This window comes from Danio rerio, chromosome 5, assembly GCF_049306965.1.
Source record: "Danio rerio strain Tuebingen ecotype United States chromosome 5, GRCz12tu, whole genome shotgun sequence".
Lineage (NCBI taxonomy): Eukaryota > Metazoa > Chordata > Actinopteri > Cypriniformes > Danionidae > Danio > Danio rerio.
This window is the reverse complement of record NC_133180.1, coordinates 34389284-34404136: the sequence shown is the minus strand read 5'-3', so window position 1 is coordinate 34404136 and position 14853 is coordinate 34389284. Positions and strand designations below refer to the sequence as shown.

The 14853-nt window shown below is 36.1% G+C and overlaps 1 protein-coding gene across 8 annotated transcripts in view; it reads left to right on the top strand.

Annotated features, from left to right (window-relative positions):
* The window catches only part of dab2ipb (DAB2 interacting protein b), a 208170-nt gene that overhangs the window by 104633 nt on the left and 88684 nt on the right, over positions 1–14853 (top strand). The window contains exon 1 of one of the 8 annotated variants that reach the window (XM_068221215.2): positions 6494–6656. The exons of 6 other annotated variants lie outside the window; for them this stretch is intronic. In XM_068221215.2, the coding sequence (XP_068077316.1) occupies positions 6586–6656 (71 nt within the window). In that variant the 5' untranslated portion in view covers positions 6494–6585. Of the gene's footprint in view, positions 1–6493; positions 6657–12776; positions 12945–14853 lie in introns of those variants that run through there. One more of the 8 variants, XM_005171883.6, reaches the window with a different exon arrangement.

Here is a 14853-nt window from a genome sequence, read left to right as displayed (position 1 = left end):
GACAGAGCTTTGCAGTCCAATCTGTCATCTGCCTCTTTCTCCGAGATGCTCCTTCATGCATCTTCTCCTTCCCTTATCCCATAAATATCCCTCACTTTAAACAGACTGCAGCTGTGCCCGGCTCTTCGGCTTTTGCTCATTTCTATGCAAATTTCCGGTTCAGAAAGTTTTTGCTGCACTTTATTTCACCGTAAATTTGATACACTTACGGTTACATGCGCAATTTGCCAGACAAGAACCGTCTTGGTGGTGGTATTAGAAATGATATGTTTTAGATGTAGCTGTTTACTCGTTTTTCTTAAAGTGGACATTAATTGAGGTATTTTGAGATAGGAATCTGCTGTTAGACTAAATGCAAATTAAAGCTTATTGAGAAGTCCGATTTTCAGGCAGGATAAAAATACATTGATCGAAAGCTTAGTGTTCAATAAACAATTACAAAGCTTTTGTTTCCCAGAGCAAACAGCAGTCATGATGGACTGCTCTCCAGATGGCACCCAGATTGAAGTGTTTGGATGCTCTTCACCACCGAATGTTTGTCTTTTTTTGCTCCTATTAAACTTTTGTATTTAGTGCTTTCATGTAATCGACTCTTGTAGATTGATGTTTTTTATTCGTTTATTTGAGTTTTTTTGTTTGTTAAAAAAAACTTATTTAGTACTATATTTTAAATTATGTTTTATATTATGTGCAACTTTTCCTCTCCATTTAGGCCTAAAACATTTTGTTTTTAGACCAAAGCTAGCCAGCTATAACCAGGTTACTCATATGCTGAGTTCAAACTGCATAATTTTGGTTCAGTTTTGACAGTTATTAAGAAATTGTTGACAAATACATGAAATCACAGGCAAATCGATGCTCGTTTACATAAGTAACAATTACACAGTATGAACTATCAAAAGACGCAATCTGAGTGAATTGCAGATGAGTCGTCGTCACCCGTGAGATATTTGGCATGCTAAATATATGGAGCTGTCGTCGATTCAAAATCGTGCTGTGTGAAATGTGTTCTGATGAAAAGAAACATCGGTGATCACCTACAGCCAATGAGAGAGCAGCATTCACTTGTATGGGTATCTGCAGGTCAGCGGAAGGCTGGTGGAGAAGTTAAAAGCATTTCTTTTAGGTCCATTTGGACCCAAGATATGGAGGAAAAACTAGTAAAAAATTGGCAGGAGCACCCGTGTGTGTTTGACGTGTCATCTGAGCAGCGTCACAATCGGGTCATAAAAGAAAATAGCTGAGGAGAAATTGCTAATTCCCTTCAAAACCCAGGTGATCAAAAGAAGTAAAATTTTTACCCCACTAAAGACTTCTTTCTCATTATGTAGTTAATAACAAAAGATATGTGACATGACATTGGATTGTTTCCATGTCACATCTTGTTTGTGTGTGTGTGTGTTTGCGAGACGTAGTTTTCTGCAATTCTTCCTAATGTGAAGTCATTCAGTGTGAAACCTCCTGTCGCCCATTCATCTTGCAGTGTAAACACAGCAGTGATGGAGCGCTACCCCAGATAGTTATGCAATGTGAAAGCATCTGAGATGCGACTACTTTGAAAATTGTGCTGTCTGAACTCTGCATTAGCCAGCTGATCAACCAGATTGAACCAGAACACAAAAGCATGGATAGCCAGCTATCACCTGAAGGCATTTGTTTTTAACCAAGTTTTATTTTGTTTTATTCAACTTTTTAACAGTTCAACAGTTTGTAGTTTATATCAAAGTCCCTTTAAGGCAAGTCATTTCACTCGCCATCCATCTTTGAAACACCTCTCGGGCAGCATGCTCAGGCATTCTGTCTTATTGAGGAAACATCAGATTCTCCCAAAACAGCTTGCCATGCTTACAATTGAATTTCATATTAGGAATCATCAAAAAAATTAAACAACAACTGTGTCTTTAGTTTTATTTCTAAATGTCCAAATCATACAAAATCTCCCTCTGAGAATTCTATAGCGATCGATGATTGGCTCCCGTACTAGAAGGCAGGCTTTATTCGCCATGTAGCGATTGATGATTGGCTTCTGTACTAAAAGACAGGCTTTATTCGTCATATAGCGTTCAATAATTGGCTCCTGTACTAAAAGGCGGGGTTTATTCGCCATATAGCGTTCGATAATTGGCTCCTGTACTAGAAGGCAGACTTTATTTACCATATTGAGTGTTACAATTTTCTCCATTCAGAAAGATATGAGTGACCTGTGCTATGTATTTTATAGTCTTTGTTTATATGCACTCTATTTAGTATTATTTATCAAATGTTTATTTTGTATTTTATTCTGTCAAATAAAATTATAAAAGGTTTAAACAACAACATAAAAAGATTTTTTATAGACATTTATGTGACTTTTCAAGAATTTAAAGACATACTGAAGTGTGAAATATATATATATATATATATATATATTAGGGATGTAACGGTAAATACCGTCATACCGCAATATTAATTTTTTTCGATATTACCGTAGTCGCATGACTCGGTAAAACTATAGGTCTTCTGAGAAAATTTGCTCAGGCGAATGAAGCGAACGGGAGGTAACGAAAACTACAATTGCCATCAGCCCATGCTTGACCATCATCCCTTGCGGTCTGTTGTTGCTACAGATCCAGTAATGCGGAAATGGAGTGTGCTGCTAGAAGCGGGGATGAAAAGAGCTGGAAAACTCTAAAGCAGGTCGCACACCAGAAGCGCCGCTCGGCGCCGCGACACGGCGCATACATGACAGATTAAAGTATTGCACACCAGACGCGCACATTCGAATGATATTTAACATGAAACTAATCAGATGGCGCTCTGTGGCGCGGCTGAAAAATGAACTGCGTCCTGAGCCGTCGCCGGGCGCCGCCGACAGCCGCCGACTTGCGGCGCCGGTGTGTGTATCCTGATAGAAACCTATGACTAGAATTCTAAAATACGTGGCGCTGCGCGGCGCGCCGCCGAGCGTCGCTTCTGGTGTGCGACCTGCTTTACACACACAGTTCAGTCCTGCATTATCTCCGTGTAAGTTCAGACTTCGCAAGTTTGATCAAGGCTGCAGTCTCTTCTTCTCAGTTTGATATGGAAAAGCAGATTATACCGAGGACACGGGTAAATCTTCAAAGGGAACAGTGTACTTTATAACTTCATTCACATCACCCTGGCTTCGTTGTTTCACTTTCTCAACAATAAAATGTAAACATGATTTAAGGAACTGCCTATTTTCATTTTAATATTAGCAACTTAACAGACAGCAGAAATGTTGAGGCGCCGTGCTGCATGAGCGTCATCTTCACTGTGTGGATATTTATAACAAAACGGAGCCGATAACAACTGCCTCCTTTCAATTTCAGTGAAAATACGAAACACAGCCTCTCTTTTGCTGAGTATCAGTTTTAAGAATCGATAATGGCCATTTTAAAAGTATAACATACAATAAGTTTATACATTATAGGAAATAAAGGCGATCAGTCAATATACAGAATGTACGTGGTTACATTAATCATTAACTTATCTTTGCGCTCAGCCAAAACACGTTACATGAGAACAAGTAATAGATTCCAATGCCCAAAGTCAGGGAATATGTCGTTAGATAAAGACAACAAGATGAATGAAATATCCCTTTTAATAAATATAGTGAGATTAGATCCAGCGGGAGATGCTTGATGAGAAGTCCGACTAGCACAGCTCTCATCTGGGTAGATGGGCTGAGTGTGATTAAATGTTGAATGTGATGAGTTTTCAACAATACTAAATTGAAACTTTATTTTTTTACATGGTTTAATATTTTTTTTGTTATTAAAATTGAAGTTCCTGTTTCAAAGCTTACAGATAGATGGCTAATTTGTATGTCATTGACACTTTTGGCACTTTTTTGGAGTATTTTCATAAGTTTTGTTTTTTCCTGTAAATGATTCAATAAATACCGTACCGTGACATTCATACCGAGGTATTACCGTACCGTGAAATTCTGATACCGTTACATCCCTAATATATATATATATATATATATATATATATATATATATATATATATATATATATATATATATATATATATATTAAGGGTGGAGCCGAACCCGAATACGGTATTCGGAAAGACACGAATAGCGTGTTTTTACGAATACTTATTTCGAACAAATACTTGAAAAATTATTTGTATTCGGGAGCAAGAAAAACACTATATCAAAAAGCTGCGTTTCCTCATGAGACCACAGTGCATGCCCGCGTGAGTGAGTGAGTGTGAGAGAGAGAGAGAGAGAGCGAGAGCGAGCGAGCGAGAGAGACGCTCAGTCGGAGGGCGGGGCGGAGTTGTCTGGCACAATCTTCTCCACAGATACAGACAGAGAAGGCTCGGCTGAGCGAAAAAAATCTTATCTGCATCATTATTTTTGTTAAATAGATTTTTGTACTTTAATTGGGTTCCAGATGCAGTTTATAAGCTTGTAGCGGAGTTTGATCGGGATCGGGAAGTTTGCAACCGGGTGCTCTCTGTTTACGCAACGTTAGCTCTGTTAGCGCGGTAATTTAGACAATAGACTGTTGACAGAGTAACATTAACGTTCGTTTATAAAGGTTAAAACGATGCTTTTGCAGTTGTGTCGAATAGTATGCACTTATGGGAGTTATATGGTACGTCTAAATAACTGTCTTTTGCAGACAGCAAGATATATGCTATAGGCTAGTTAACCTTAGCATAGCTTCCCGTCACTTTTTATTAACTTGAAACTCCTCAAATACATTTGGGCACCCGAATAGAAAAAGAGTGAGACTGCTTCTGAGCCATTTCTTGGTCCTCCACCAGTCAAAAAAAAAAACATGTTCTTTGTGGAAGAATTTTACTGTCAGTGGTGCTGCAGATAAAACAAACTGATACTGTAACGTTATAATGTGTGCAAAAGTGAAATCGGCAGAGGCAGAGATATTAAACATCTGTCAACATCTCCTATGCATAATCATTCATTTCTTTTCATCTAAGTTCCTTTATCAATCTGGGGTTGCCACGGTGGAATGAACCACCAATTTATCCAGCATATGTTTTACGCAGTGGCTGCCCTTCCAGCTGCTACCCAGCACTGGGAAACATCCATACAGTCTCTTTCACACACATACAATAGGGACAATTTAGCTTACCCAATTCACCTGTATTGCATGTGTTTGGACTGTGGGGGAAACCAGAGCACCCGGAGGAAACCCACGCCAACATGGGGAGAACCCAGTCATGGCTCGAACCAGCAACCTTCTTGCTGTGAGGCGACAGTGGTACTCACTGTGCCACCGCGCAACCTTCTATGTAATGTATTATCACATGCACTAAAAGCATCCTCTCCTAATACTGTCTGTGAACCCCCCACAAGCATCAATCCCCTCAATCAGCACAGCTATGTTCTGCTAAATCCTCCACAAGCACCAAACCATCAACACAGCCACATTCTGCTCCAGCAAGTCAGTTTCAAACATAAAAAAAAAACAAACAAACAAACTTTTTGTCTGTTTTGTGCCAGGCAGATGACAATAGCAGGGCTGTATCTTTTAGTATTATATAGAATACTTTTGTTCTGCCAGATCTCCCAGGCAGGGTTTTATTTAGATTTATTTAGTTAATTTTAGTTTTTGGAATTCTGTGCATTGGAAAGAAGTTCTTTCTGAAGAAGAACAGTTTTTTGAAGTATTATTTGTTTTTATTCTGTCTGTTCAGTGTCCTTCAACAAGAACGGTGGTGGTGGGGTTCATAATATTCACAATGGTATTTTATTAGTTGTTGTTTTAACCATGGATGAGATAATGGCTTCTATGTTATTTTCTTTTCAATGACATTTCTTGTCACATGTTCAAAAACAACAACCAATATTGCAGATCTATAATTTATATAATGGGTATAATTAAACAATACTTAAACAAAACAATAATGTAAATTAGAAGTGTAATAGAAAAAATATATATTTTTGCGCCATTTTGAATTTTACTCGAATACAAATACAAATACAAATACTTTTCCCCCCTCAACAAATACAAATACAAATACCGGCTGCTCCGCACATCCCTAATATATATATATATATATATATATATATATATATATATATATATATATATATATATATATATATATATATATATATATATATATTTTTTTTTTTTTTTACTATTTACTATAGACTATTATTTAATTACTCTTATTGTTTTGGTTTATTTTATTGTATTTTGTATTTTATTTGTATTTATTTTTGCTTACGTCACTTAGTCCAACCCCAGTTTGTCTTTTTATCTGTACTAATCGTCAATTTCCTCCTTAATCTGTGTATTAGCTGCCAATGTTTGCCCAGTTTAGCTTTAGCCATTAGCTTAGACCCTAAGGACTCCCAATCGGCCTCAGCCCATGCTTTGCCTTACTGTATATCAGCAGCATTACCATCAGCCACTGCTCTAAACCCACGGCCTGAGCTGCTCATCCATTCTTTACACAAATGAGATTATATGTGCGGATGCTGCTAATCCCAAAAGCATCTCATTTGATTGGATTAAGTGTAGTAATTGTCTGCGCTTTCAGCATGGCTTGGCTGGAGCAGACTATGGATGGCTGTGCTTGTACAGATACAGTAGGGCATGAGTACTTTGGACTTCTGTGGGGCCAAATGGATTTTTGTTGAATTTCTGTGCCCGATGCCACGGCTGATGTGAGTGCAGTGTTTTCGATCAGTGTGTAAGTGTTTGTGTGTCGCTGTCTGTTCTGCATTATTACATTCATTTGGCTGCATATGACCCTTTGTTACCAGACTGCCTGATTGTGCCTTATATTAGAAAGAGTCAGAATTCAATTGAAAACAACCGTGCCATTGAAAGCACTAAAGCAAGGAATACAAATATACAGAAAATTGATTTGTGGATGTGGATATATCTGAATTTTTTGACACTGTCATTATTATTTTTTCCTTTTTTCTGTCATTCTCCCCATCCTCGATATTCCTGCACAATGCATCGAAACGTTTAGTTTGTTCTGCTTTTCCTCTTTGGCACAGATGGCACTTAGAGACTTAGGCAATGTGATACTAGCCACAAGTTGAGCCATTTACCAATAAATCAGGCTGCTCGCTTCTGCTGGATGGAGAAGAGGATTTTTCTTAGTGTGTAAACTAAGCTTCATCTCAAAGTCATTTCAAAAATAGACATTTTGGGGTATCTAATGAACGTTGAATAAGCTGTAATGTATAACTGATGTTAACTATAAGTGATGTGTCTATTTTTAGTTCCATTTATTGCAGCAAAATAGTGTTAAGTGACTTTTTAATGCCTAATATTTCCCCTTAAAACATGTACACAACTATGAAAACTATATATAGTTGTGTGTTTGAGCAAAACATTCATTTTTTGTTCTGTTCCGCAAACTACAGTACCATTTTAAACAGACATTTTGTCAATTAGAGCATAAAATAACATTTACAAAAATGTCAGATGTTTTAATTCATTCTTAGAGTTAACAAGATAGAATATACCTGATTTTCAGTCATAACAAATAATAACTATAGTGTGTTCAGCTTCCAAATTAAGTCATAACTACACCGTAAAAAAAATGTCATTTTCCACAAAATTGATTTGTGTTAACACTGGTTACTCACTGAAGCAAAGCAGGCCTGAGCCGGGTCAGTACTTGGATGGGAGACCACATGGGAAAACTGGGTTGCTGTTGGAAGAAGTGTTAGTGAAGCCAGCAGGGGCACTCAGCCTGCAGTCTGTGTGAGTCTTAATGCCCCAGTATAGTGATGGGGACACTGTACTGTCAGTGAGCACCGTCTTTCGGATAAGACGTTTAAACTGAGGCCTAATTCTAGCCAAATTCCAATAATTGGCCCTTACAATCTTGGCCTCTTAATCATCTCCATCCACCGAGTTGGCTCTACCAGTGACTACATTTACATGGACACCAATAATTCAATTCGCAATGAGGGCATTATTGCATCGCATTGATGCTAATCGAATTATGTGCTATAACATGTAAAACGGGATCATGAAAGTAACCCTCAAAAAGCAACTCATGAAAACACCTTTGTCTTATTATTCTCTTTGGATTAAAACAAATTATTTGATTACGGATGTTCATGTAAATGTAGTCATTGTCTCTCAACTCCACCAATAGCTGGTCTGTGGTGAGCACACTGACTTTGTTGTCTTGTCGCAGCCGATGCATCATCCAAGTGGATGTTGCACATTGGTGGTGGTGTGGAGAGAGATTACATTTGCACAAAATGAAGGAATGAAGTTAACTTTATAAAGCAAGTTTAAATGTATTAAATAAAAAACAAAGTTTAAAACCTTAAGAATTGTGTTGTTTCAGCTCATTTACAGTATCTAAGTAGTTTGAACAAACAGAACTTTGAGTGAATGGGTTGTAATTCTATTTTTGCACTAATGACCTTTTATGTTTTTTTGTTGTTGCTTATTTTTTGTTAAGGTCAGTTTTAGTGTAAATGTGGTCATGGTCATGTTGTCGTCATACCAGTAGTTATTTGTGCTCTTGCAATTTAGTTGACGTCATTTATGTGGAGTGGACTGGGGAAGGAAGTTTTATATTACACAAAAACTATTTTGTCTGTGATATGTTTACTAAACGCTAAACATTTTGTTGAAGGAAAGTGTCATTCATGTGAGTGGCAGAATACGTTTGCTTAAATGACAGAGTGTCACAGGAACACTTAAGGACAGAATTGGAACAAGACATTTTTTTTCTCTTCAGATACATAGGCACACAGTTCTTGTCATTTAAGGCCAAACAGACTAATAAAGTTACTAGTCTGACACAGCTTTTTTTCTAATGCTCCAAGATTACTCTCACGGATTCTAATGACTCGGATCTAAATGAAAAGCATTTGAACATTTGTGTCAGAACTCGGCCCATCTTATTGTTCTCTCTCGTATCCTTATTTCTCACCCTCCTGCGCGGAAAAGAGCTGATGTTGTCAAGGAAACTGTCATATCGAGAAAGGAAATCTCAGCGTTGCTTTATTGCTCAGTAAATTTCATTTGAGTAAAAAAAGGGAACTATTTCCTAAGGAAATGGTATGAAAATTGAGCTACTTTTAATCAAACTGTCATGCTCGATATGTATGTTTTGTGATGAGTGATTTTAATAAAGCATCTATGACATAGAATGAGCTGCCTGGACAACAAAACCAACTCTCTTTATTGAAAAAAACATGCAATATAAAAAGGGATAGTTCACCCAATAAAAGAAATTTGACATTCTATACTCACCCTTCACTTGTTCAATACCTGTTTGGGTTTTATTCTTTCTTCTGTAATTCTTTTAATTTTAAAGAATTAACCATTGACTTCTATCATTTAGGTCTATGGAAGTCAATAGGTATCATCAACAACCATATTTCATAATATCTTCATTTGCGTTCGCTAAAAGAAATGAAATCATAAAGGTTTAAAATCACGTGAGGGAGGGTAAATGGTGAGGTAATTTAGAGTTTTTTGCAGAACTTTTACTTTAAACACTGTATGATTTTGACATCTTCTCGCTTATTCAAAATGCATTAGATTAAATTTCAGACATTTTCTGTGACTTTCAATAAGAAGAATTTAAATTTAACACAATTTGTTATCACTGTATCACTGTGTGTATCACTTTTATCATGACAGATCTTGGTTTGTATGTGCTGTGGGCTTTTCAATAGGTTACATTGTTTTGCTGGTAGAGGATAAGTGAATCATTGAACTATTCAAAGCATTAATTGATTCAAGAATGACACCGGGTTCAAGGCTAGAGTCCTCATCATGAAAGACTAGAATGAGACGCCCAAGTAAATGCGCATGACTACATCAGAAACCTTTCTGCCCTCACAGTCATGATGGCACAGAAAGACTATTGAAACAAACCTGAAGAACTCTTTTTAATTAAATACATTTAATTTTACAAATAATGACAACAACCCTATTCATTTTCAGCTAATTATCTTTTTGTGAATTGGAATGTGTGCAAAGGATTATATGTGTTTGAAGGATGCAGAGGAAATGCATCATTCAACAGGCTGAATGAAGGATGTGAAAAGAAGGCTGCCTCCTAAGGATCTTTTATATTGCTGTCCTTCAGGGGAGCTTGATAATGTGGCATTCTAGATGAACAGCCTATAGGACACATCTTTCCATTTGAGAAGCACCTTATGTTTAGCTGTATTTGACAGGGTACTCTCTGCCCTGTGAGGAATTGACTTCATAGGCAGTATTTGTGCATGAAAGCACCTCAGAAATTTCATTTGAGTCAGACTGCTAGTGTAAAGGTGTTATTTTCTACAACAGAGAGAGCTGTGATGAGATCTACTACAATAGTAATACATTTGATCAAAATAGCACTTATTAAAACAAACAACTAGCTGCAACTTCCAGCTGCCATTTGTATTTGTGGCTTAGGAATACATGGGATTGAGAGATATCTGAAGGAGTGAAAGATCTATGCTATGAGGATCGATGTGTTTTTGTCACAAAAAATATTTATTTTTTTGATAAAGTTAAATCGCTGATTTGCAGTGGCTGACAAATGCATATTGGTGTAAGACGACTTGAGTACTGCCGTAGTGGAAGCTTCATGTTTACTCAATGGTCTCAAACTCATTTCTTGTAGTGCCGTTTAGCTCCAACCACCTCCAATTCACACCTGCCTAATGGTCTCTAGTAGGGCTGCACAATGACTTGAAAAAAGATCTCGATTTGACCCTCCACACAATCTTTATCTGGCATCTCTATGATTCAACCAATTATATTTTCAAGTTCAGAATACCTCTAAATGGTGTCGAAAGAGTCAGAAGAGTATTTATAAGGAATAATTCACCCAAAAATGTCATTTTTGTCGTCATGTAATAATGCTGTATTCGTGGCCGAGAAATCATTCGTGAGCTGACCATTTTACCACTAGGCTTACGGTCGGCTCAGTGAAGTCTACTTTAGTGAACATAACCTGCATAGGCTGCAAATAACAGATAATAAAGTTGAAACATTCAGTTTGTTGCACAGAACGATTGTTTGGGAGGAAGTATGATCTGCATTTATGTTTTGTTTTGTTTTCTCAGAGTGACAGCCATGACATGAAACGCACTTGGCAATGAAAGTGACACCAAAAGCATGAACATAATTTTAATCATCATATCACATTTAAGAGTTATGATTAGAACAAAAATTTGACATGTTCTTTTTTTTTTTCTTTTATAGCAAGCGCAGTGTTGTATGTGAAAATAAATGTTTAACAGTGTCAGAATAACTAGCTAATAGCATATAAATTGTTGAATATAATGAAAAAGGTAATCAGAGAATGACAAAAATGACTGATTTTAACAGTGAAAAAAGGTCTAATAACGTTGTCAGTGATAGATTGCAAGCATATGTCTCAAACATAATAATTCAATTTCAGAATTATAAATAATTGTATTCTGATGTCGTCACTTTACTGTGCATTAACAAACAGGGACATATTTAAAACCTGTTCAATTCCACTATTCAAAGTCATTCAGCATTTTAACCAGCAGTAGACATACACATAGGCCTAATGTTATTATTTTTGTTTACCGTATGTTTGATAAATAATAATATTAGCCTACTCATATTAACCTTTATTTTACTTCTACATCAAGTTACATCTACATCTTGATTTTAAGCCAAATAAATTGTGATTCTCGTTTTAGCCAGAATCGTGCAACCCTAGTCTCTTGTAGTCTTGAACACCTTGTTTAGTTGGATCAGCTCTGTTTTATTATGGCGTGACATGGCTCAAAATTGCGACCAAAATGTGCCCGAAAATGTATCTATATGACCTCATAATATATTTGGGAGCATTTGTGCGACTGTATATAATGGTTGTAGTCCGACCTGTTTTGATTTTTTTCTAAAAAACATGCTGAATCAGTTCTTCCTGCCGCTATATAGGTTCATATCAGCTGTCAATCACTCAAGGCTTTCTGCTGTCAGATGACAGGGAAGGAGCTTTTATGACCCCGGGAAACGCAAACGGCTGAAGAGTAAGAAGCACACAGGTTTGCAAACCCCACATAAAGTTGAGGCGCAGATGAACGCGATCATGTTTTAATCTAAAACTTTTATTAAATTTAAGTGTCTTCTTTTGTGAAAGAAGAAAGAAACTCAATCAGTTTCAGCTTTGGATGAACGATCACTTTAATACCAAATACTATCAAATAAATCCAGCCTTGAGTGGGTTCCACCTTCTTTTTATTGTACATATAAAAACCTTACCAATCTCAAACCTTTTTATCATGTAAACACAACGCAGTGGTATAAATATGTAGTTTTCATTCTCCAAACTCTCCATTAAAAGTTTCCCAAGCCTGCTGTGATCACCTCTCACTGCCTGTCTGCCGATGCCTGAGCTTAAGTCTAGAAGATGACTGTTGACAAAGCCTGGCTAGCTTCCTAATAAGCCCTTTTTTTTTAAATCAGAGGATGTCTTTTGCTATTTTTATGATTATCCCTGTTGCCGCCATCTGCCAATATTGATTTGAGATGAGAGATATGTGACTATCAAAGATGTACATATGATATGCATATTTTTGTGTATGTCTGGGTGAGAACAAACCATTTAAAAGTCTAAACGCACATACAAACCCTGACAGAGAGCAGAGGAAGTAGGACACTGGGAAAAAAATCCAGCAGGATGAGTTACTGGGAGCACAAGAGGGCAGTAGAGAGAAAGAGCAAGAGCCTGTCGGGGTGAAAGAAAGGACTGAACGGGAAAGAGAGAGAGAGGATTTTTCTCTGCTCCGCCTTCCTCAGAAAACAAGCAGCAGCGGTTCAGTGCTGAGCCACTGACAGAGAGAGAGAGAAGCAAACGCTCGGCACCGGAAAGGGAAAAATGGAGCTGTAGGAGCTTCACAACAGATCTGTTCCCCTCCAGAGTTATCTTGTGTCCTCTCTCGATCTGTCTACTGTCCGGCTGCTGCGCCCAGTTCACAGGATGACTGGTGAGTGATTGCTCTGATTCCCGATGCCTCAGTTTGTCTTCATGTTGTTCACACATTTATAGTGGAGTCTGGTGAACTAGAAATGTTATTGGGAGTGTTTTGTTGTGTGTTTGTTAGTAATTGTTTCTCTGAGTGTCTGTAATGATGGGGGATGTTGCAAGCCACGTTAGATGTTCTGGGTCACTGGACACTGGATTTTTTTGTGGTCATTACTGTGGCCAGCAGCAGCACATCTGCATTGGGTTTCTTAAATAGCTCATTTAGTCTGATTAAACATTACTTTGATGTGAAGTTTATTGTGGGAGATAGAGGGTGTGTCGATGTTGTTGGCGATTTAATTATTCATTGAGAATATTATATTCTTTGCAGACTGCCTATATCATTTGTGGTCATTTTGTTTTGTTTCATTTTGATAGTATTAGGGGTTGGCATTCTTTTAATCTGTCAGCTTGTGTGTGAATGTGTGTGTGTGTCTGTAATTATACTTGAGTTGAACAGCTGCTCTCATTCATAACACTGAGGTTTACTGTGAGCTCATGAGCTTGTTCAGAATGTCATCTACTTCTCTGGACCTTTAATAGATTTAGAGATTGATTAATGATTAATTAATGCTAAGACTTCCGCATGCCATGCAGTTGAAACATAAAACAATTAAATATTATCAGTGGAAAGTTAGGTGGTGGTGGTGTGGATAACCATAAAAAAGGAGCTGTTTCAGTTTGATCTTAGACAGCAGGTTAGTGTCTATGATAGAACTTCCTGTATGGTCATGGAAATCTTGGACATTTCTGGGAGTTTTTGTTGCGTTATAAAGGTGTGATAAACGGGTGTAAAATATTTAATTGGTTTGTTACTGTGCTTGCGTGTAGCCATATGGTATTCAAAGTAAAATTAATGCTTGTTTTTTGAGTGAATAAATCATTTAGTTATTTTTTCCTCCTATAAAATTGTCAGATAATAATAATAATAATCACAAATTACTAGAATGTAAAGTATGGGGATTCATTTTTTTAATGGTTTTATATTATATTATATTATATTATATTATATTATATTATATTATATTATATTATATTATGTATTTTTTATTATGTTATTATTTCTTGTTTATAATAATAATAATAATAATAATAACAATAATAATTAATAATATAATATATATTATTATTAATATTATTAATAATAATAATTATTATTATTATTATTATTATTATAAATTATTTTAAATTATTTCTGTTCAATTATTTACATTATTATTGTTGTTGTTGCTATTTATTGCATTTTCTGTATTATTATATATAAATGTAAAACTTTTATTATTTAACCTCTGCATGATTTTTTTATGTGCTGATATGCTGCATTTTTATTGTCATTGTTTCGACTGAAAAACATTTTGGATCAGTGTTTGTTGTATGCAATATAGATATACAGTTGAAGTCAGAACTATTAGCACCTCTGTTTATTTTTTCCCCATATTTTCTGTTTAATGGAGAGCAGATTTTTTTCAACACATTTCTAAACTTAACAGTTTTAATTACTCATTTCTAATAACTAAATTATTTTATCTTTGCCATAATGACAGTACACAATATTTGTCTTGATATTTTTTAAGACACTACTATACAGCTTAAAGTGACATTTAAAGGCTTAACTAGGTTAATTAGGTTAACTAGGCAGGTTAGGGTAATTTGGCAAATCACTGTATATTGATGTATTGTTCTGCAGACAATCTAAAAATAATAATAATAAATAATAATTCTGACTTCAACTGTATGTCTTAAAATGTATGTAAGTCTCACAATATGTAAATGCAAAACATTTGACTATGGACATTCTTATAGCAAGTTATCTTCCAAATGAAAAACAAAAGAAACCCTTTTTCATGTATAGATTTTATACAGCACATTTA